At 47.0% G+C, this 24,672-nt stretch overlaps 1 protein-coding gene across 5 annotated transcripts in view; it reads right to left on the bottom strand.

Moving 5' to 3' along the window:
* Positions 1–24,672, bottom strand: part of LOC119965313 (cyclin-dependent kinase-like 3) — a 193,559-nt gene that overhangs the window by 20,638 nt on the left and 148,249 nt on the right. For all 5 annotated transcript variants that reach the window (XM_038795885.1, XM_038795886.1, XM_038795888.1 and 2 more), the window contains one exon: positions 20,489–20,651. In XM_038795885.1, coding sequence (XP_038651813.1) covers positions 20,489–20,651 — 163 coding nt within the window. The remainder of the gene's footprint in view (positions 1–20,488; positions 20,652–24,672) is intronic.

The following is a 24,672-nucleotide window of genomic DNA, read 5'->3' as shown; positions in this document are numbered from 1 at the left end:
ACATTGTCATAATATCCACTCATGTATATCATGAGATGCAGACAGGCAGTAATTGACACACAGGATAACCAATGAGCACACACGACACAGAACAACCAATCACCAGACAGGCCACCACCACTATAAAGCCCACAGGGCATTAAGACTCTCCCTCTCTCACAGGACACAGCTAAGAAGATAGTCACAGTGCACAAGCCAGTGAACATCATCACCATGTGGTAGAGAGCTAGTCTGGTCAAGCAAGTAGGAGGTAATCAGTTAGGTTAATAGAGTGTCAACCCACAGCAGATTATGTACAGCAATCAGCAGGTTCAATAAAACAGTGTTGGACCATCTCCTGTGTCGGAAGCCTGTTTCTCATTTTACTACATCCAGTTGCAGTCGATGTTAGACCAACACAGATAACACATCACACATGGCAACATAGACAGGTATGCACACGCTCATATTCTCTGACTTGCAGTGTGTAACATTACAGGAAACTGACTAGTAATACATTCAACTTCATATATCAGTCTGAACTTCCTGTCAACTGTTTCCATGGTAAACTCCTATGTCTACATTTATCCTGGAAACTGGCTATCTAAGCTTGTCACACTGTAGTTATATCCTCCTGCCAGTGATGTCAACAGCTTATTTTGAACCTTGGAGATCCTCAACCTTGTAGGATGAATTATAAATGCTGAAAAAGATGTATTGTGTAAAAAGCAGTTGTGGTGTAACCATGCATGCAACAAGCAGAAGGGGTGGAACAGGAATATTGTGATTAGTGGGGGCATTGAACTGAAGAATTTATGAGTGCCGCAGCGATGTGATAACATGTTGAAATTTACAACAAACTGGGCTGACCGCATCAGTGTTCAGACAAAGGAGGTTGCAGTCAGCAGAACCTGGCCTGCAATAGACAATAAAATGATTGAAAACCAATTTGGTGAGCTGAAATTGGCTTCTGGCGGAATATGGTCAGAGCACGCACGCTGACACCACAGTAACTGGAATGCAGCAAGATTTTTATAAAAATGGAGCGGGAGAAGGTCAGGTCTTCAGTAGGGAAGCAGTGACCAGGTCAGTCACTGGATGACAGGAGGTGAGATGTCGATGCTGGATCGACCACCCGGGATGAGTTCCAGCATGCTTCTATTAAGCAACGGTAATTATTGCTTTCTATAACCTGTAAATAAGGCTTAGTAAAGGCACTGCCACTTGTAAGTGGAAAACATAGTCGATGTCTGTCGTTATTCTAAGAATAAAGGTCCAAGCCATAGTAATTGTTCTACAACCTGTATTGCAGTGAAATTCCTATCCTTCAACAAACTCTATGGATGCAATCTTAAGGCCACGTTGCGCCCGGCATGGATCCGTGCGAGCCAGTTAGATCGGGGGAAGAGGCCGAAATCGGGATCTGTGCCGGGCGCCAATTGGATTCCTATCTAACCGGCCTGCTCCCGTTGGTGGGTTCCGGATCCCATCTAGATGTGGTGAGATTCCAATTAACACCAACTGAAGGCAATTTCCATATCGTTAACAGGACGGACCCCCCAGCTAACTGCATCCCGTGATCTAAGTGGCTTCCCAGCAAATGGTCAAGTGGCCGCCCTTTAGCGCACCAATTTAAAAACATGAAGCTGGCTCAATGGCTGCTGAGGGGATCGGAGGAGGTGAGTAACCATCTTCAAAATCGGGCATGCAGCCCAGGTGACACCCCAACGTAAGGGTGGGGGAGGCTTGCGGGACTCGAGGGTCCCAGGGTTGGAGCCATAACTGATTGTCAGGCCATCATCCTCTCCAATTCCTTGCAGCGAATTCTTTACTTTTAACAATGCTCGTTGATTTCTATGAAACATCAGTCCAGCCGCAGTTTGTACCACATGCGATTGTGGTGCAACCTCATTTAACACCTTTGCAATGTTTGACCAACCACCATCTGGATTTTGGATCCGACGACATCTCCTTCTTTCAGTGGCAGTAATTGTTTTGCATGCCTGTCATAGTCTGCTTTTTGCTTGCATCTTGCATTGCTGTTGCTTCATTTCTTCATGTAGTAACTGCTCATCCATGTTTGGAATTGTTACGACAGCCAATGTCATACGGATCTTCCTTCACATGAGCATCTGGGCAGGTGACAATCCTGACAACAAAGGAGTAGCTCTGTAGCTTAACAGCGCTAGCGAAAAATCCTTTTTATCATCAAATGCCTTTTTGAAAGCTGTTTTACTTTTGTTGAAAATGTTATCCTTCTGCAAATGATAACCATTCCCAACTACTGAAACAAGGTCCATTATCCATCACGACTTTTAATGGAATTCCGTGTCGAGCAAATAGACTTTGCCGCTCTTATAACTGAGTGAACAGTCAAATCTGACAACGTTATGACTTCAGGATAATTGGAATAGTAATCAATGATTGTTAAATAATCATTCCCTCTGAAATAGAACAGGTCCATCCTAACCTTTGACCATTTGCTACAAAGGTTTCTTTACACTGGGTTGGTTGATGTGTTTGACAGACTCTTGCATGCAGTTGTCAACATCTCTATTGAAGGTCGGCACGGTAGCACAAGTGGATAGCACTGTGGCTTCACAGCGCCAGCGTCCCAGGTTTGATTCCCCACTGGGTCACTGTCTGTGCGGAGTCTGCACGTTCTCTCCGTGTCTGTGTGGGTTTCCTCCAGGTGGTCCGGTTTCCTCCCACAGTCCAAAGTTGTGCAGGTTAGGTGGATTGACCATTCTAAATTGCCCTTAGTGTCCAAAAGGGTTAGGAGGGGTTATTGGGTTACGGGGATAGGGTGGTAGTGAGGGCTTAAGTGCAGACTCGGTGGGCAGTATGGGCCTCCTTCTGCACTGTATGTTCTATGTTCTATGTTCTGTGAGCCAGCAGGAGCCCTTCATCACTATTGTGTTCCCGTTGTAGTCTGCCAACCTACAGTTTGATTTTTTTAATTCTTGGAATCTTGTTCACTTGTTTTAGATCCACCTCTGTGATCAAATTCACATGTGCTCCCCTATCCAGCTTGAATGGAACCCATTAATATTAAGTGTCTCAGTCCAAGCGTTAATTAAATTGGGAGTTAAAATATTGTTCTATCATCAGTATCCAGTGCATTAACTGGATACTGCACTGGTTATCGCTCCTACCATGAAGTTATTCCGCTGAGTAAACTTAGAGAAATCATTATTTGAAGTTTTTAAAAATAAATTTAGAGTACCCAATTAATTTTTTCCAATTAAGGTGCAATTTAGCGTGGCCAATCCACCTAGCCTGCACATCTTTGGGTTGTGGGGGTAAAACCCACGCAAACACGGGGAGAATGTGCAAACTTCACACGGACAGTGACCCAGAGCCGGGATCGAACCTGGGACCTTGGCGCTGTGAGACAGCAGGGCTAACCACTGCGCCACCGTGCTGCCCCCATTATGTGAAGTTAACATTTTTTCTTCATGGCCTTCATTTTGTATACACTGGGGGGCGACTCTCTGAGCCCCGTGCCAGGCCGGTGAATCGCCGCAACCACGCCACGGTGCCCCGAATCGTGATTCTCCGAGGTGCGGAGAACCGGTGCCATTTGCGCTGGCGCGTTTGGTGCGGCGCCGGCTGCGGGCCACTGGAATTGGCGGGGCTGCCGATTCTCTGGCCCGGATGGGCCGGGCGGCCGTGCTGATACGACAGAGTCCGGCCGGTGCTGTTCACCCCTGGTCGCTGCCAGCGGGAACGCTGCGCGAAAGGTCGGGGGGCGGTCTGTGGGGGGGGGGGGGAGAGGAGGGCTCCTTCACCAGGGGGAGGCCTCCGATGGGGATGGCCCGCGATCGGGGCCCACCAATTGGCGGGCCGGCCTCTCCCCCGCCCGGGCCTACTTTCTGGTGCGGCTGGCCCCTGAACACCGACGCCATGTTGAGTTGGGGTCGGTGTGCTAAAGAAGTTCCCCGCGCATGTGCGGGTTGGCGCGGCGCCCATTTGACTCCGCAAAAGGAGGCTGGAGCGGCTTTAACCGCTCCAGCGCCGTGCTGGCCCCCTTCACAATGTTGAATTTAGCCTCTATTGTTTTGAGCTCTCAGATGAGCATAATGAGATGTAATTTATCTAACTCTTACCATAAAGAAACGTTGTCAGAACTGTGTGGGTTGGGATGCTGAGTAATTGCAGCTTAGTATTCAATTCTGCAGTACTGTACATAATGAATATTACTTTTCTTTGTGTTCAAGGTTACGATTTACTATAGTCAAGAAATAGCACCGTGGTACTAGGGACATGCTGACAAAGAGAAAAAGACATATAGTCCTAAAACAGGAACTACCAAATAGGGCCCTGGCCGGAATCAATATTGTCTATCAACCAGTACACTCAAGTCAGCACAGAAACCCATTGTCACAAAACAGAATTTTACGTTTACCCAGTTGTAGTAGTTATCACGTTAACACAAAAGAACAAACGACCATGCTGTGAATATATAATTAACTTTGAGGCAGTAAAGATCAACTTTGCAACAGAAAGAGTGATAAACAAAGAGGCCATCAGACTCCATAATGGGCTAATAACTGGTCAGACATGAATGTTTCAGAGGACAATGGATCTTGATTAAATCATCCTGGCTAAACAAGAGAATCCTGTTTATTTCTATTCATTAATTTAAATCTCGATGAGACAATAGGACTCAGGTCATGTGCTTGTGCTTAACATGTCTCAGCCCGAGCAGAACCTGGATAAAAGAGGGAACATCTGCACACATCATCAGCGACAACCTAGGAGCAACCACCGCCGAGAAGGAACTCTGAGTTCAGAGCTCAGACAGAAGGAGACATCCACACCGAGTGATCCTAGCCTGGTCAGACTCCTTCACGAGTGTGGTTAATATCTAAAATGCAGCTGTAGTTCTCAGTCATATTCCATGTAACTAATTTTGATCATTGTAATATCCAAGTAAAATAGAGTTACAATAAACAGTGTGTGTTTTCTTGTGTCTGTCTAAGTCAATTGAGCAGGTTCTCGGTCAAAAACACATTTTGCACAATTCAGAAATGTTGGCCCTGATTTTAAATGCCCAAATTGGCAGGTATTTGTTGGGTGGGCACTGAAGTTACTTACCCACTTCAGTCTCACTTCGCTCCCGACATGTTCCTGTATTATCTGGACATGCAAACAGGTGAACAGGACACCTGCAGGAAGGATGCAGGCTCCTGCTTTAGATATGCAATTTGGATCAGATTGTCACCAGGACCCGATCCGTAATTTCGAGATGAGGCCCGCTCAGAGGTGCGGATGTGGGGCAAAATGTATCCTTGCCCAGGCGAGACCTGGAAGATACGTGGATAAGGAGGGGCACGAGTGCTCCTCTGGACTTCATAAGGATGCCTTGGGCCTGTTCACACCGGGCTCGCCACCCGTGCCAATCATGGCAAACCATATCCACCCCCTGCGTCTGATTATGCCAAAACCCCCAAGAATTGCCTTTGGACGACCCCTATGGTTCCCTGGTTCCGGTCTCCTGCTTCTTGTATGTGCTCCCAGCCATTGGATGCGCTGTCAATTTGATCAGCTTCCAGGTGGAATTTGGCAGCAGGATATACAAAAACTGGCTCTGCCGTTAAGATTGACAGAATCTCTATGTCACCAGCCTGATCATGCTAACCTGCAACCTCCCCACCTCCCTATTAATATGAGGCAACTGTTTCTGTGTCCCTTCAGTGGCTTGTTTAGCAACTTAATATTAAAAAGGATAAGTATTTGACTTTTTAGTTGCAGCAACGCTGAACTTACTTTATTTTTCTAGGCGCATCCTACACTCCAGTCCAGGAATTGCTCAGGCCACCGGGGAATGCTGCCTACTAGCCAGTTAGAGAATGTGGCTTGAGAGGTAACAAGTTTCTGTGTCCACAATATCTGAAATCATCACATTCTGCAATTCCACCCATTTTTCTCTCAGAATCAAAACTCTTCTCATTTGAACAAAAGGAGTTACACTGGAAATGCAATATGACATTGGATGGAATCTTGCAGCCCGGTAGCATTGTGGTTAGCACTATGACGTCACAACGCCAGGCTCCCAGGTTCGATTCCTGCTTGGGTCACTGTCTGTGAAGAGTCTGCACGTTCTTTCCGTGTCTGCGTGGGTTTCCTCCGGGTGCTCCGGTTTCCTCCCACAGTCCAAAGGTGTGCATGTTAAGTGGATTGGCCATGATAAATTGCCTTTCGGTTAGATGGGGTTGCTGGCTACGGGGATAGGGTGGAGTTGTGGGCTTAAGTAGGGTGCTCTTTCCAAGAGCCGGTGCAGACTCGATGGACTGAATGGCCTCCTTCTGCACTGTAAATTCTATGATTCTATGAAATCAATAGAATTTTGAATGGTTTATGGTCCCAATTCGACCGTAGTAAAGCTGTAAATTCCGCCTGTAGATTTGTTCTGTCTTCAGCTGCAGGCGTACCTAAATAATCATGCAGGGAAAAGCAGAAGTGTACTAATCTGTATTTACCGCAATGCTGAATTTGGAAATATCTGGGAGAGTAATGGGACAAAGGCACAAGAGTCATTTAAGGGTTGGTCCCCTTTTGGAAATTGTGGTTTTTGACTCTGTATGGCGCGTTTTCAATATACAGAATCAACGAGATTCTACTTGCTATGGGCCAGGGTTTAGGAAATTCCAAAATATGTCATGGAGTTCACCTGACCTACAACTTTTAATCAAAAACAATCTTAATTCTCTGAATTTAGTTAAGTATTTTTATCAACTACAAACATAAATACCCCACACAGTTACAGTGATCTATGTATCACCCTTAATAAATTCCCCCCTTTAACTGTTCCAATTTAATAACAAGATCCCATAAACCAGAAACCCCTTTTCAAAGGTGTGGCCCAGCACATAGCACTCAAGACCTGGTATGGATGCTCCTGTTTCCTTTCCAAAACAGCAGGTTTGAATTCCTTCCAGAAAACAATTATTTATTTTAAGTTATCAAGTAATCTGGGAACAGCTTTTAAACAGAAGATAGAAAGACAGGCCAATATACTTCTCTTTCTGAGTACAGCAGCCAGATGTGAAAACAAAAGCGAAAACTCAGAGCCACCACAAACACCCCCAAACCAAAGCGAAAGTAAAACCAACTCCCAGAGCCACAGCCCAGCTCCACCCACACAATGACATCGCTGAAGCCATGTGATAAGACAAAAACATTTCTTAAAGGGCCACTAACATGACGTACCTTTGAGGCAGCAGTTATTTATGCTAACACGGCCGCAGAAATGCTGACTGTTTCTGTGAAACTCTGATAGTTCGCATATATATTTATTATTGAAAGCAAAAGCTGTTGTCTGGCTCAAAATTACAATGAGCACAAAAAATCTAGTTAATTACAGACATTATTTTCATTTAAGAAAAGCTACTTTGCTAAAACGAATTATGCAACCTTTTTTGATCTGTATTCATGACTTTTCTCACTTTTATTTGCATTTCCTGACAGGCTGGTGTGGTGTCTGTGTGGGTAAACAGAGGAAATCCTTGTTCCCTTATGGCCTGGGCATCTCGTGCTATTTTCGCCTGCGAGCCGTCCTTCTCTATGACCTAGAATGTACCTCATTCTGCCAGGGACTAAGTAATTGATATTGAGTGCATGGTCAATAGAAATCCATTGTCAGTATTGCCAGTTATATAAATATGTCCTCACATACTATTTGGCATCTCACTAGAATGTGGCTTAAGCTTAAAGTTGCTAAGCTGGTTTATTAAAACTGGAACTAGAGCCATGAACAGGAGGGAGGGAACACTGTCACTATCCCTCCTGAGAAGATTTAAAAACAGCATGTTTTCATAGAATCATAGAATTATAGAACCCTTAGAAGGCAGAAGGAGGCCATTTGGCCCATTGAGTCTGCACTGGCCTTTTGAAAGACTTAAGCCTACACCTTCACCCTATCCCCACCAAACACCTTTTTGGACACTAAGGGGCAATTTAGCACGCTCAATCCACCTAACCTGAACATCTTTGGACTGTGAGAGGAAACCGGAGCATCCGGAGGAAACCCACGCAGATACGGTAGGAAAGTGCAAACTCCACACAGTCAGTCACCCGAGGCCAGTATTGAACCCATGTCCCGGGAGCTGTGAGGCAGCAGTGCTAACCATCATGCCACCCACATATTTTAACATGCTAAATTGCAAAGTTGCTGAATTTTAATCTTTACATAAAATCTTAGATGCTGATCATCCAGAGTTCCTCTGGCCTATATATAAATGCATAACTCCAATGGTTTCAGGGGAATTATCACATCTGATGAAGGCAAATGTGTGATTTGCCACTGGTTTCTGATGACCTGTGATGATTGGCTGAGACTTCTCCTTACTGAATGAACTGAATAGGATTACAAACTATTCTTACTTTACTTATATGCCGCCAGGTACCTGAGGATGAGCAGGCACAGGATTTTTCTGAGCGTGTTCCATGCATGTGTACAACATTTGATGAAAATCTCTGAAGTGTAAGTCCCATGCTGACATTTATCAAACCCCAGCAAGTGGACATAAAAACGGGGGACCCAGCACATCAGTACAAAAGACAAAAGCACAATCTTTCCCATTAGCAGTTTTCTATTGTAACCTTGTTTCTTTTAAAGGAACTTGCCTTTAGTACCCCCCCTCTTCCACCCCCCCTCCCCCCCGCCCCAGATTATCTTGCCTTAGAAAAGAAACATGACGAGTTTTAAAACGGACTTAATTTTCTCCATGTATTGGCATTTTTCTTCAACACGTGCCTGTGGATGGCATGGCAGCACAGTGGGTAGCACTGTTGCTTCACAGCTCCAGGGTCCCAGGTTCGATTCCCAGCTGAGTCACTGTGCGGAGTCTGCAGTTTCTCCCTGTATCTGCGTGGGTTTCCCCCACAGTCCAAAGATGTGCAGGTTAGATGGATTGGCCATGCTAAATTGCCCTTAATGTTGGGTGGGGTTACGAGGATAGGGTGGAGGTGTGAGCTTAAGTAGGGTGCTCTTTCCAAGGGCCAGTGCAGACTCGATGGGCATCCATCTGCACTGTAAATTGTATGAAATCTATGGCTGGTCCAGTTATGTTTCTGGTCAATGGTAACTCTCCAGGATGCTAATGGTTAATTAATTTAGCAATAATAATGCCATTGAATGCCATGGGTGGGGGGGGGGGGGGGGGGGGGGGGGGGATTTGATTCTCTCTTGTTATAGATGGTCATTGCCTGGCATTTGAGTGAAGCTAATGTTACTTGCCACTTATCACCCCAAGTCTGAATGTTGCGCAGGTCTGGCTGCATGAAGACACGGACAGCTATAAGGAGTCACAAATAGTACTGAACGCAATGCAATCATCAGCAAACATCCCCATTTCTGATCTTATCTTGGAAAGGGGCTCATTGATGAAACAACTGAAGATGGTTGGGTCAAGGACACTATCCTCAGGAACAAATGCACTGATTTCTTGGGACTGAGATGTTTGGCCTTCAATATCCACAATAATCTTTCTTTGTGCTAGATATGACTCCAACCAGCGGAGAGTTTCCTCTGATTCCTATTGACTTAAATTTTGCCAGGGGTCCTTGATAGCACACTCAGTCAAATGCCACCATTATGTCACATCACCTGCTGAATTCAACATGTTCATATTTGCACAAAGACTATAATAAGGTCTGTAGCAAAATGACCCTGACAGAACCCAAACTGAGCATCAGTGAGCAGGTTTTTGTTGTATAAGTGCTGCTTGAAGACCCCTTCCATCACTTTGCTGATGATCAAGACAATTGAGGGGGCGATAATTGGCCAGCTTAGATCTGTGTGCAGAACATATCTGAGCAACTTTCCACATTATAGGGTGGATGCTGTGTTGTAGCTGAACTAGAATAGCTTGAGTAAGTGCACGGCTAGTTCAGAAGCTCAAGTCTCCACTACCACTGTTATGATGTTGTCAGTGTCTAGAACATTTGCCGTATCCTGTGACGTCCAGAAAAATTATTTTGATATCACGTGGAGTGAATAAAATGAGCTAAAGACTGTAATGCTGGGGAATTCAGGAGTAGGCAGAGAGTTATCATCCACTCGGCTGAGGTTGGTTGCCTCTTTCACTAAAACAGAAAGAGTTGGAAATTGTCTGCAGGTATTTCCAGTACTATCTGTTTCTATTTCATATTTCCAGCATAAGCACTGTCGAGGGCAGCACGGTAGCACAAGTGGATAGCACTGTGGCTTCACAGCGCCAGGGTCCCAGCTTCAATTCCCCACTGGGTCACTGTCTGTGCGGAGTCTGCGCGTTCTCCCCGTGTCTGCGTGGGTTTCCTCCGGATGCTCCGGTTTCCTCCCACAGTCCAAAAACGGGCAGGTTAGGTGGATTGGCCATGATAAATTGCCCTTAGTGTCCAATAAAAAGGTTAGGAGGGGTTACGGGGATAGGGTGGAAGTGAGGGCTTAAGTGGGTCGGTGCAGACTCGATGGGCCGAATGACCTTCTTCTGCACTGTATGTTCTATATATCTATGTTTTGCTTTTATTGTGCTTTTGTCTTTTGTACTGATGTGCTTGCTCTTTTGACCACCTTATCAACTAGACCTGCCACCTTTGTGGATTTGTGCACTGATGTGACCATCAATTCACTAGAGACACGTTTGGAAGTAAACTGTTGTTTTAATAGTCTTACAACTAAGCCAGCCTGCGACCAGAGGAACTGAGAGCAGGCTAACGGCTGCAGCACTTTATACTTCCGGTAGTGGGAGGGGCCATGGGCGGAGCCAAGGGTGGAGCCCTGTACAAGCTCCTCATCTCCCCCTATGGGCAGAGCCGCGCAACGGCTCACATACAGAGCCCACAAGGACATAATACAATGCAATGCAATACAGTGTGAATTACAAAACAGTATGAATTCACCCCATTCACCCCCTGTAAAAAAGTCAAGTCTGGCGGTGGTGACGGGTCTACAAGTTGAGCTGGTCCGGTGGCCGAGTCGTCCTTTGGGATTGGCGGAGCACCGGGGTTGCAGCCTCTTCGGGTGGCTGGGTGGTGATGATCGGTGTGGGTATGAGGGTGGACACAGCGGGTGTTTTGGTCCGAGCTTCATTCCTGACCGGTGCGACGGACAATGGGGGGCGCAGGGAACCTATAGGCATGGGGGCGCAGGGTGTGGGGGGTTGGGTGGGGTGTAGTGTGAGGGGTACCTCGGCGGTGGTGGTGGTGGTGGTGGATCCTGCAGGCGCCAGGTCCCGGAGGGAAACGGTGTCCTGACGGCCGTCGGGGTATTCAATAAAGGCATATTGGAGGTTCGATTGAAGCAGTAGCACTCTCTCTACTAGTGGGTCTGTTTTGTGTGTCCGGACGTGCTTCCGGAGGAGAACTGGGCCTGGTGTCCTCAACCAGAATGGGAGCAAAGCCCCCGTGGTAGTGCCCCTAGAGAAAACAAATAGTCGTTCATGAGGGGTCTGGTTGGTGGCGGTACATAGGAGGGACCTAATAGCATGGAGTGCGTCGGGGAGGACCTCCTGCCAATGGGAGGTCGGGAGCTTCCTGGACCGGAGGGTCAGTAGGACGGTCTTCCAGACCATCGCGTTCTCCCTCTCCACCTACCCATTCCCCCTGGGGTTGTAGCTGGTAGTCCTGCTCGAGGCGATGCCCTTGTCGAGCAGGTACTGACGCAGCTCGTCGCTCATGAAGGACGAACCCCTGTCGCTGTGTACGTAGCTGGGGAAACCGAACAGGGTGAAGACACTGTGCAGGGCCCTAATGACTGTGTGGGAGGTTATATCAGGGCATGGGATGGCAAACGGGAAGCGAGAGAATTCATCGATGATGTTAAGAAAGTACACATTTCGATTGGTGGCGGGGAGTGGCCCTTGATGCTCAGGCGTTCAAAGGGCTGGGAAGCCTTTACCAGGTGGGCCTTGTCTGGTCTATAGAAGTACGGTTTGCACTCCGCGCACATCGGGCAATCCTTGGTGATGGTTTTTACCTCTTCGGTGGAAAAAGGCAGACCTTTCAGGTGGTCATCTTGCGCACTGGCGCACGTGCCGCGGGACAGGGCATCTGGGGGCTCATTGAGCTTCCCGGTCGATATATGATATCATAATTATAGGTGGAGAGTTCGATCCTCCACCGCAAGATTTTATCATTTTAAATTTTGCCCCTTTGCGAGTTGTCAAACATGAAGGCAACCGATCTTTGGTTGGTGATGAGGGTAAACCTCCTACCTGCGAGGTAGTGCCTCCAGTGCCGTACGGCTTCCACAATGGCTTGAGCTTCCTTTTCGAATGAGGAGTGTCGACGTTCCGAAGCGGAGAGTGTTCGGGAGAAGAAGGCAACTGGTCTCCCTGCCTGGTTCAGAGTGGCGGCGAGAGCGACCTCTGAGGCGTTGCTTTCCACCTGGAAGGGGACGGATTCATCCACCGCCCGCATGGCGGCTTTGGCGATGTCCTCCTTAATGCAGTTGAAGGCTTGGCGGGCCTCGGCTGACAGTGGGAAGAGCGTGGTCTTAAATAGTGGGCGGGCTTTGTCCGCATACTGGGGGACCCACTGGACATAATAAGAGAAAAATCCCAGGCACCTCTTGAGGGCCCTAGGACAATGAGGGAGAGGGAGTTGTAAGAGGGGGCTATTACGGTCCGGGCCGGGACCCAGGACTCCGTTTTCCACAACATAGACGAAGATGGCTAGTCTGGCAGTGCGGAAAATGCATTTCTCCTTATTGTATGTGAGATTGAGTTTCTGGGCGGTTTGGAGAAATAGTTGGAGATTGGCGTCGTGGTTCTGCTGATCATGGCCGCAGATGGTGACATTGTACGGAAACGTGTCCCGCAGCCCGTACTGGTCCACCATTTGGTCCATTGTTCGTTGGAACACCGAGACCCCATTTGTGACGCCAAAGGGGACCCGGAGGAAACGGAAGAGGCGGCCATCTGCCTCGAACGCCGTGTAGTGGCGGTCCTCCGGGCGGATTGGGAGCTGGTGGTATGCAGACTTCAGATCCACCGTGAAGAATATGCAGTACTGGGCGATCTGATTAACCATATCTGCAATCCTGGGGAGGGGGTAGGCATCGAGGTGTGTGAACCGGTTAATGGTTTGGCTATAATCACCCATCATTCGGAACTTTTCCCCGGTCTTGACAACCACCATCTGAGCTCTCCAGGGGCTGTTACTGGCCTCTATGACTCCCTCACATAGGAGCCGCTGGACTTCGGCTCTAATAAATATCCTGTCCTGCAGGCTATACCGCCTGCTGTGAGTGGCTACTGGTTTGCAGTTAGCAGTGAGATTAGCAAAGAGTGGAGGGGGGTCGATTTTTAGTGTTGCTAGACTGCAGATAGTGAGTGGAGGTAGGGGTCCGCCGAAGCTGAGTGTGAGGCTCTTGAGATTACATTGGATATCGAGCCCGAGTAAGAGTGGGGCGCAGAGGTCGGGGAGTACGTACAGCTGGAAATTAGAGTAGCTGGCGACCTGAATCGTTCGGGTCGCGACGGTGTGCCCTTGTATGTGGACTGAGTGTGAGCCCGAGGCGAGGAGATAGTTTGCCGTGCAGGGAAGATAGGGAGCGAACAGCGTCTTACCAGGTCAGGATGTACGAAGCTCTCGGTGCTCCCGGAGTCGAAGAGGCACGGTGTCCTGTACCCGTTGATTTTAACAGACATCATCGAGCTCTGGAGGTGCTGCGGACGCGACTGGTCCAACGTGACTGTGTTGAGTTGCATGATGACTGTCCGCTGAGGTCGTAGTCGTCAAGGTGAGGTTCAGTTGATGGCCAAGGTGGCGGCCCCCGTTGATCGCACGTGGCGGGTGATGAAGAAGATGGCGTCCAAGATGGCTGACCCGTGGATCGCACGTGGCGGGCAGCGAGGAAGATGGCGTCCAAGATGATGGCCCCGATGACTCGCATGTGGCTGGCCGCGTGGAGGAGGGTTGCCAAGATGGCGGCCCCCATGAGTCGCACATGTCGGGTGGAGGCGGAGTCGGCAGACACGCTGCATCATTATGGGGTCTGCGGGCTTGTGAGTTTGGGAGGCGAGTGCTCTGGACTGCAGGGGAGTTAGAAAGTTTTGATTTTGCCAGGCAGACCCGGGCATAGTGTCCTTTGCGACCGCAGCTGCTGCAGGTCGCGTTGCGGCCCGGGCAGTGCTGCCGTGGGTGTTGGGGCTGGCCACAAAAATGGCATGCTGGCACTCCATAGTGGGTGGGTGGGCGCGTGGCGCAGGCCTGGGGCAGTCGCTGGTCAGGGGCGCATGATGGGGTTGCTTGGTCCGCGGGGAATGAGTTCAGACTGCGGAACGCAACCTCCATAGTCATAGCTAACTGTACCGTGTCCTCCAAGTTCTGGGCCCCTTTTTCAGGTAATCGCTGGCGCACATAGTTAGACCTAAGCCCTGCAACGTATACATCACATACAGCGAGTTCCATATGCTGGGAGGCTGTTACAGCCTGGAAATTGCAGTCCCGAGCAAGGGCTTTTAAATCTCGCAGAAAGTCTTCTAGCGACTCTGCGGGGCGCTGGCGGCGGGTCGTGAAAATGTGCCACGCGTAGATCTCGTTAATCGGCCGCACGTAAATCGGTCGCGCATAGCCAGGGCCTTAGTATATGAGGTGGTACAATTGAGTTGCGTAGAGATACGATGGCTCACCCGTGCGTGCAGTAGGCTGAGTGTCTGCTCCTCTGTTGTCTCGGAGGTGGTCGATGCAGCCAGGTAGGCCTTGAAACATTGAAGCCAGTGTAGGAAGATTTCCTTCACCTCTGCAGCCTGCGGGTCGAGTTCTAGTTGATCAGGTTTGAGGGCTGATTCCATAGTATTTTCTTTAAGTTTTCTAAGACTACTAAATTGATGTGACCATCAATTCACTGGAGACACGATTGGAAGTAAATTGTGGTTTTAATAGTCTTACAACTGAGCCTGCCTGTGACCGGAGGAACTGAGAGCAGGCTCACGGCTGCAGCACTTTATACTTCCGGTAGTGGGAGGGGCCATGGGCAGAGCCATGGGCGGAGCCAAGGGTGGAGCCCTGTACAAGCTCCTCATCTTCCCCTATGGGCAGAGCCACGCAACGGCTCACATACAGAGCCCACAAGGACATATTACAATGCAATGCAATACAGTGTGAATCACAATACAGTATGAATTCACCACATGCATATGGACATCAATGTCTCTCTGTTCATCCACACTTTTCAAAATCTTGCCAGTTGCCATTCATCCTGAATGTTTCTCCATATTGAGCTTCATCTGCTTTGCTTCTGCTCATTTTACCTGCCCACCCAGGTCACTCTGAAGGCATGCAACTATCCTCATCATAATCTACTACTTCGGCAGGTTTCAAATCATCTACAAACTGATGCTCCTTACTCCCCCAGAATCTTGATCATTTATAGAAAGTGAAAAGGACGCTACCCAAAACTGATCCTTGGGGCCATTATACTTTTCATTTGGAGGCTGTCATCTTCCTTGTGGGCTGCAGGGTGGCACAGTGGTTAGCACTGCTGCTTCAGAGCTCCAGGGAACCGGGTACAATTCCGGCCTTGGATGGCTGTCTGTGTGGAGTTTGCACGTTCTCCCTGTCTCTGTGTGGGTTTCCTCCGGATGCTCCAGTTCCCTCCCACAGTCCAAAAATGTGTGGGTTAGGTGGATTGGCCACGATCAATGCGCTGGGTTGCAGGGGAGTGGACCTCAGTGTTCAAAAGGTTACTGGGTTACGGGTATAGGGTGGAGGCGTGGGCTGACGTTAGGTGTTCTTTCCAAGGGCCCGTGTAGACTCAATGGGCCGAATGGCCTCTTTCTGCACTGTAAATTCTATAATTCTATGATTCGATTCTGCTGCTTCTGAGCAGGTACACTTTGGTCTTCTAATGAGTAGATTGAGATATGGTCATTGGGCCTGCAGTAATTCTAACTCTGGTCTGGCTAGGGAAGCTGCATCAGCCTTCTCACCAGGTGAGGACCTTGGAAAGAGGAAATATTCCGGAAGAGCCTATTTATGGGCATTTTGTTTTGGCCGAAAAGAGAGATATGTCATCATGACAAATGCAAAGATGCCAAATATCAAACAATCATATCAGTTTATACTACAGGAGTAAAGGGTGCTGATTGGTTGACAGTTCGACTCTGATTGGCTGAGGTGTTGCCAAGGAGAGAGCAACAGAAAACTACTGGCTCCCTAAACTCCCGAGTGATTCAAAAAAAGCACAAGGATTGAACAAATTCCGTTTGTTTGCAGAGAACAGGTCCCTGTCACTTCTAACAGGTGTAAATGAGCCACATTATGAGTTTGACTGATTATCTAAACTTAGTTGTTAGGGTAGCCATTAATGCATTCAGGATTATTCAGCAAGTGATGCCCATTCATAACATCCAGTTTAACAATCGACATTTTGCTTTAGTTTTGGACGCGCGGGCTGAAACCAAAGCATCCTGAATTGCATCAACATACTTTAGATCTTTCTATTTACCATGTTGTGCTATTCTTAAACGTTTCCCATGTCAAAGTCACTTGTGAAATGAATTTCAGCACATGGTTTAGTCAAACGACAGCCCTCCTTTGAGAGGAACAGCCTGGCTTTTAGTAAGACAGGCTATCTTGAACTCAGACTGGCCATTCATGATTTTGAACCCCTTACTTAGGCAACTAGCCTATCCGCAGTACATTTAGTACTGGCTGGATGCTCCGATCATTATAATGTGTATACAATAAAAAGTTTGCATGCTGCCTGTCATGAGAATGTCACTTTAAGAAATGTTTGGCTGCTCATGTTACTGCAGTGATGTCAGAGTGTGGGTGGAGCTGAGCTCTGGCTCTGCTTTTTAGTTTCACTTTGAGAAAAGCTTGGGTGTGTCTGTGTCTTTTTGGTTTTGTTTTCAGTGTTGGAGCTGAAGCCAGACAAAGTAAGTGAACTGCTCTTCTCTCTGCCATGAAAAGACTATCTCTTGATCATTTGGTGAATTCAGAATTATAAATGTTCTCAGTAGTGAATGTAAACCTGATGTGCTTCTGTTAAAAGGTGTTTCTTTTGTCTTCTGGATGTTGTTTGGGTAGTTATTAAGGATTACTTAGTGTTGTACTCTTTGGGGGTTATCTTTGAATTAATGGTTGCTAAGATGTTTACTGTATGTTTTAAAAAGGTTAACTTGAGTTCATAGAATAAACATTGTTTTGCTTTAAAAAAATAATTTTCCATTTCTGCTGTACCACACCTGTAGAGTGGGCCGTGTGCTCCCCATACCACAACGTATTAAAAGTTGTGGGTCAGGTGTGCTCCATGATACACTTTGGGGTTCTCTAAACCCTGGCCCATAACATGCCTGTCATGTTCTGTAGGCTGGCCGGTGTAAATGATGCACTACAGAACATCTAGTTCTTAGCTCGTTTAAAAAGAATTTATTGTGAAACAACTGCAAGGTAAAGATAACTAGAATAAATATATACCAAACTAATAACACTAACTAACTATACTCGAGCTACTGAAAAATACGTCTATCCATCATCACGACTTACTCCCAACTCCCATTGGCTCAGAGTCACATGGAAGGTTTACACTGCCACCTGGTTGTTGGAGGTCATGTACATTATTGTATACAAGATTGCTTATGCATATCATCACACTGCCTGTAACGGAACAAACAGGCGCAAATTAATAATGCACCATAACTTCCCAAACCCGTGACATCTACCACCTAGAAGGGAGAAGGGCAGCAGATGCATGGAAACACCACCTGCAAGTACCCATCCAAGTCATGCACCATCCTGACTTGGTATTATGTCACTGTTCCTTCACTGTTGCTGGATCAAAATCCTGGAACCTCCCCCGCTAACATCACTGTGAGTGTTCCTCCAGTAAATTAACTACAATGGTTCAAGAAGGCAGCTCACTCACCACCTCCTCAAGGGCAACTAGGGATAGGAAATAAATGCTGGCTTAGCTCGTGATTCCTTCAGCAAATTTTTAAAAAACCATTATGCACGGTTTTTGAGCCCTATCCGACATTCTCCCTCTTTCTTTTTAGATGTTAAATCCTAAAGAGCTACATCCTAAAGAGCTCCTTAAGGGCCACATATTCCTAGCACTGCAGGGGGCTAGCAGTGACCCGGTGTAAAACTAGCAGTTTTTGCTGCAAATACAGGCCCCCGCACTTCCACGTCGAGGCCATGCATGTGCATGGCAGTAGCCTCCAGCGGTCGGGCAGCGTTCCATGGCGGACTCAGACCGCGGAGCTGGACATTAAAAATAGACCCCCCCCCCCCGATCAGCCGTGAGCCCGACCCTGGCCGCCCGCCCAAACATTGCCTGGCAGCGTATAAGGCCCCCCCTGCCCTCTGAACGGACCGCCCCCAACCATGGCACCATGGACTGAGTCTGCAGCCGCCACGCTAGTTCCCAATTGGCAGGACCATGTTAGATCCACGCCGTCGGGACTTCGGCCGATCGTGAGCAGAGATAGACGGAGCGGGCCTCCAGCAATGGCCGCAGGTAGGTGATATGCGGCGGTGTAGTCTCGGAGTACACCACTTTTCGGAGCCCGCAAAATCGGGGCCCGCAGAATCGGGGAACCGGCGCCAGTCCCGATTTCCAGCGGGGAAATGGATTCTCTGTCCCGGCGCCGGCCGCGATTTCGGCGTTGGGGTGCGGAGAATCCAGACCCAGGTTTCCAGTGTAATGCAAATCTCTCTTTCTTTTTGCACGGATCTTCTTTATCAGAATGTTAGAAAAGTAGGTAATAGGGCAGCACGGTGGCCTAGTGGTTAGCACAACCGCCTCACGGCACTGAGGTCCCAGGTTCGATCCCGGCTCTGGGTCACTGTCCGTGTGGAGTTTGCACATTCTCCCCGTGTCTGCGTGGGTTTCGCCCCCACAACCCAAAAATGTGCAGAGTAGGTGGATTGGCCACTCTAAATTGCCCCTTAATTGGAAAAAATAATTGGGTAATCTAAATTTTAAAAAAAAGAGAAAAGTAGGTAATGGGGTTCTAGTAGGATTTGTCAAAGGTGGTACCTGCTGCCTCCTGCTACCCTCCCAGGCACAACGCTCAGCACAGTCAGCTCATTTAAGATGGAAAATTATAGGCCAATTAGCCTAACCTCGGTTGTTGGTAAAATTCTAGAATCGATCGTTAAGGATGAGATTTCTAAATTCTTGGAAGAGCAGGGTCGGATTAGAACAAGTCAACATGGATTTAGTAAGGGGAGGTCGTGCCTAACGAACCTGTTAGAATTCTTTGAGGAGGTGACAAGTAGGTTAGACCAGGGAAACCCAGTGGATGTGGTCTATCTGGATTTCCAAAAGGCCTTTGATAAGGTGCCACACAGGAGGCTGCTGAGTAAGGTGAGGGCCCATGGTGTTCAAGGTGAGCTACTGGCATGGGTTGAGGATTGGCTGTCTGACAGAAGGCAGAGAGTTGGGATAAAAGGTTCTTTTTCGGAATGGCAGCCGGTGACCAGCGGTGTCCCACAGGGTTCAGTGTTGGGGCCACAGCTGTTCACCATATATATTAATGATCTGGATGAAGGGACTGGGGGCATTCTAGCGAAGTTTGCCGATGATACGAAGTTAGGTGGTCAGGCAGGTAGTGCTGAGGAAGTGGGGAGGCTGCAGAAGGATCTAGACAGTTTGGGAGAGTGGTGCACGAAATGGCTGATGCAATTCAACGTGAGAAAATGTGAGGTCTTGCACTTTGGAAAAAAGAATCCAAGCATAGACTACTTTCTAAACGGTGAGAAAATTCATAATGCCAAAGTACAAAGGGATCTGGGAGTGCTAGTCGAGGATTCCCTAAAGGTAAACATGCAGGTTGAATCTGTGATTAAGAAAGCGAATGCAATGTTGTCATTTATCTCAAGAGGGTTGGAATATAAAAGCAGCGATGTGCTACTGAGCCTTTATAAGGCTCTGGTTAGGCCCCATTTGGAGTACTGTGTCCAGTTTTGGGCCCCACATCTCAGGAAGGACATACTGGCACTGGAGCGTGTCCAGCGGAGATTCACACGGATGATCCCTGGAATGGCGGGTCTAACATATGATGAACGGCTGAGGATCCTCGGATTGTATTCATTGGAGTTTAGACGGTTAAGGGGAGATCTAATAGAAACTTACAAGATAATACATGGCTTAGAAAGGGTGGACGCAAAGAAACTGTTTCCGTTAGGCGAGGAGACGAGGACCCGTGGGCACAGCCTTAGAATTAGAGGGGGTAAATTCAGAACAGAAATGCGGAGACATTTCTTCAGCCAGAGAGTGGTGGGCCTGTGGAATTCATTGCCGCGGAGTGCAGTGGAGGCCGGGATGCTAAATGGCTTCAAGGCAGAGATAGATAAATTCTTGATGTCGCGAGGAATTAAGGGCTACGGGGAGAATGCTGGTAGGTGGAGTTGAAATGCCCATCAGCCATGATTGAATGGCGGAGTGGACTCGATGGGCCGAATGGCCTTACTTCCACTCCTATGTCTTATGGTCTTATGGTCTTATGTGGTATGACCAGTTAGTTCTGAGATCAAGCAGTTATATTTTATTACATAAGGGAATCTGTACCTTCGAGCCCCTTCACTTCCAGTTGATGGCCAGTTGATGTGAGCTCTGGAAAATGGAGATCTCCCTTTCCCGTTTTAATCATCTTTGGCTTTTTTTTGCTTCCATTTGCTTCTTGTTCTACCTGCACAGGTTGGTCGCCAAGGCCAGTGTCCTCATTTTGAGCCTGAAGCAAAGAAAAAACAAATCTGCATCGCTAGTGGTGAGATCTGCCACAAATTCCAAATACCAGAATATCTAGTTTAGATCACTGTGATTCAATAATACATTTGGTTGTAACCGGATATGCCAGACTTTTGAACTCCATAAAAACAAAAATTTGTTTTAAAGTTTCAAATTGTCTTTTAAAGGGTGACCATCCCATGATTTCATTTATTTTTCTGTTTTTTTCTTTCCCAATTTTGTTTTCTGATCCCATGTTTCATTCAAGGCAGAATGCTGGCAACCTGCTCCCAGACCTTTACTAATGCTGCTCAGAACACTTTCCCTGTGGGAAGACAACAGGCTTTGGCTTAGGCCATTCATGTAATGATGCGGCTGAGCATGGGAACTCACCAATGTTGGGGATTATTGGCATGAATTTATATCCCAGTACTTTGCCACCTTCTGGCACCACAGTGTTCTCCATCATGAGCACAAAGTTCTGCATTCCTGTTAGTGGATCACAGGAGTGGAAGGAAAAGTTGAATTCCACCCAACATTTCAGTGGGTAAATGTTACATGTGACATGACAGTGATCCCTATTCTTTGCTGAGTTAGCTGATTGCTTCAATCAGATCACAACAATTGAGCTCAAAACACTGGGGGTAGAAAAGAAACACAGACATGGTTCCCTATCCTGTTTGCTGTCCGATGACTCAAGCTGGAATGTGCATGTTGACATCAGACAAGCACAGGGTGATCTCAGAGTTGGATAACATGCAAGAATTTCCATCGTTCTCACAAATGAAGAACAACGTGATATCAGGGGTGTCTGACATTTGTGGAAGTGACTGCAGTGCATGTAATTTTCTTTAGAATGAAATAGGGAGAAGAACAAAAAGTGGATGAACATTGAAAGAAAAAAAAACACAATTCTTCGAAAAACATGTGCTATTTCAATTCTGTGTCCTGTAATCGTTCTATTCCTAGTTAAGGATTTGTTTGCGATATTGTTATGCAACAGCATAGTATAATAGGATAGTTATAAAGTAACGCTAATCTATGGATCTGAGAATGGTTGAAGGTCATCCAATAAAGGACACTGATTTTTTATTTTAGGTACAATTCGAATACCAATTTATGGCTGTTGATCATTATTCCATGAAACATTATGGTCACTTCTAAAATGCAACTTGTCAGGGATCACTCTTCTTCTCCATGTAGCACCCTTGATTATTCAAGGGTCGCTGAACCACAATTTTTGCTGCAGTTTTACTCTGGACAGGGTGAGGAGGCTGGCCTTAAGCCTAACTCAGCTGGAAGAAGGATCAAACCCTGTGCTGTTGGTGTTATCCAGAACCATACACTAGCCATCCAACCAATTGCGCTAAACTGCCTTCCAGGGATAATTAATGTAGATTATATATTAGGTGGAGACGTTGAAGTTTTCATTCAATTATCTTTGTAGGTCAGGGAAATAATTTAGAACTGGTGGTTCTTCATCTTGCTTTGATTCACAAATAAGTTACGGAATAACTGTATCTTCCACATGACCTACTTCCTCATTTCCTTTGGTTCTGAAAGAAATACTTGCATCAGAAATATGCCAAAATAAATGCATCAACATCGAGCTAATAATTATATTCAAAATTAATTTCAATATATCATGATTAAAGCATTGACTTTATTTCAGCAATAAGAAATGAAATGAAATGAAAATCACTTATTGTCACAAGTAGGCTTCAAATGAAGTTATTGTGAAAAGCCCCTAGTCGCCACATTCTGGTGCCTGTTCAGGGAGGCTGGTACGGGAATTGAACCGTGCTGCTGGCCTGCCTTGGTCTGCTTGAAAAGCCAGCTCTTTAGCCGTGTGCTAAACCCGCCCCAAATTGATTATGTTCATATTGTATTCAATTCTAAAACATATCTATACTTGCTAGCCATTAGTTATCCTTTCCCAAATACACCGAAGGAAATGCACATCGGCTCGAAATGCACATCGGCTCGAATGTACCAGAGGAGAGGTGACAATCGCTGCCATTGACTGCACCAAGGAACCCGAGCAAAACTGAGGTTAATGGGGGTCAAAGGGATTGGAAGTCCTCCAGTGGTTGGAGTCATACCTCACACTAAGGAAGATGCTTGTGGTTGGTGGAGGCTAATGGTCATTGTCCTAGAGAATTACCAGAGGAGTTCTTTGGGAGAGCATCCTTGGCTCAATTATCTTCAGCTGCTTCATCAATGACCTTCTCTCCATTATAAAATCAGGATTGCAGTGTATTGTTGACTTCAAGGTGTTCAGCTGTACTCACAACTCCTTCAGTAAGAAACTGGATGAATATTATGGAATTCCCTGCCTCGGTGATAGCACCACCAAGAAAAGGATTTCAGCTGTTTACATAGAATTACATAGAATTTACAGTGCAGAAGGAGGCTATTCGGCCCAACGAGTCTGCATCGGCTCCTGGAAAGAGCACCCTACCCAAAGTTAACACCTCCACCCTATCCCCATAACCCAGTAACCCCACCCAACACTAAGGGCAATCTTTGGACACTAAGGGCAATTTATCATGGCCAATCCACCTAACCTGCACATCTTTGGACTGTGGGAGGAAACCGGAGCACCCGGAGGAAACCCACGCACACACGAGGACACACTGACTCCGCACAGACAGTGACCCAAGCTGGAATCGAACCTGGGACCCTGGAGCTGTGAAGCGATTGTGCTATCCACAACGCTACCGTGTACCATAGGAGAAGGTTGACCACCATATTTGTAGGGTAACTTTGGACGAATAGTAAATACAATATTGCTAGCTCCCTAAATCCTAAGAACATTTTAAAAGAATGAAAAGAATGTCTCCCAATGTCCATCCAGCCATCTAATTCGGTTTAGGACCAGCCTAGACCTCATTAAAGTGGGGGTGGGTGGGGGGGAGTGGGGGTGCATTATGGTTGAAGTAGCTGCGGAAAGTCAATCTACAACTGATTTTGACATAGGAAGGATACAAGGGCGCCATGCCAAGGAAGGCAATGCACTCCAGAATTTTCCAATGCGCACTGCAGGCCATGGTCAAGGAAATTCAGAGGAGAAGAATATGCTCTACCTAAAGGGGGCAAAGAGGTCCTCCAGAGAAGCTCTGCAAAAACAATGGGAGCTGATAACTGTAGTCACCAATGCCAGGCGTCAAGGCCGAAGATTTGGATGCATTGACACAAAAAGTTTGAAAAAGACCATCTCCAAATGCCATATTCCACTAATTTAAGACTAGCCTCAAACAGTGCTCAATCCTCCAAACTCCTATCACTCAACTACCTCCCACAATCTCTATCAATCAGGACTGATACCTAACATTCATAGCTTCACCTCATCATCACACACTTAGCACTACTGCAAGCCTCACATAAGCATCTCATAACTTGCACAGACTGCCAGCTATTCACACATGACAGCCATAATATCCATACAGATTGCACAACAATTACTGAAACATTTCCTTTTCTTGACGGAAAAGGTGATGCACAACCAGAGGCAGTAGGTACTAACGGGCGGGAGACAGGAGCGACTTTCTGTCCTGACCTTCACGGAGGTGTATGTGATGTCATTGGAGTGGCAATTGCTGAAACTGTAGCCTGTAGTGGGTCTGAAACTATAGAAGTTTTTGCTACCCACTTATAAAATCCTTCTGTTCACAACCTACTTCCTCCTCAACCCACAATCTCTACTGATTTAGAAGCTGCAGCTGCTGTAACTATGCAGCTTTTACTTCCCTCTATTCACCACAACCATACCTTTCTCCAGATACCCAGAAACTACAACCTGACCAGACATTAGTGGAAGAACAAAAGGTAGAGGAGCAAAAAGACAGTGATGATGAAGAAGCAGAATGACTCGATTTCAGACTTTCAGCCAACAGTTTGTGTGTACTTTAGCATCTACGTTAGAGGTGGCAAATGCAAATGTTAAGTCACTAGGTACCGGTGATCTATAGGCATGAGGAGGGGCAAGCACCTGCCACTGCCTGGGAATGAGATTGTACACTCAT

This window comes from Scyliorhinus canicula, chromosome 4, assembly GCF_902713615.1.
Source record: "Scyliorhinus canicula chromosome 4, sScyCan1.1, whole genome shotgun sequence".
NCBI classification, from domain to species: domain Eukaryota; kingdom Metazoa; phylum Chordata; class Chondrichthyes; order Carcharhiniformes; family Scyliorhinidae; genus Scyliorhinus; species Scyliorhinus canicula.
The sequence above is the reverse complement of the archived record's forward strand: the minus strand, read 5'-3'. Positions and strand labels throughout refer to the sequence as shown.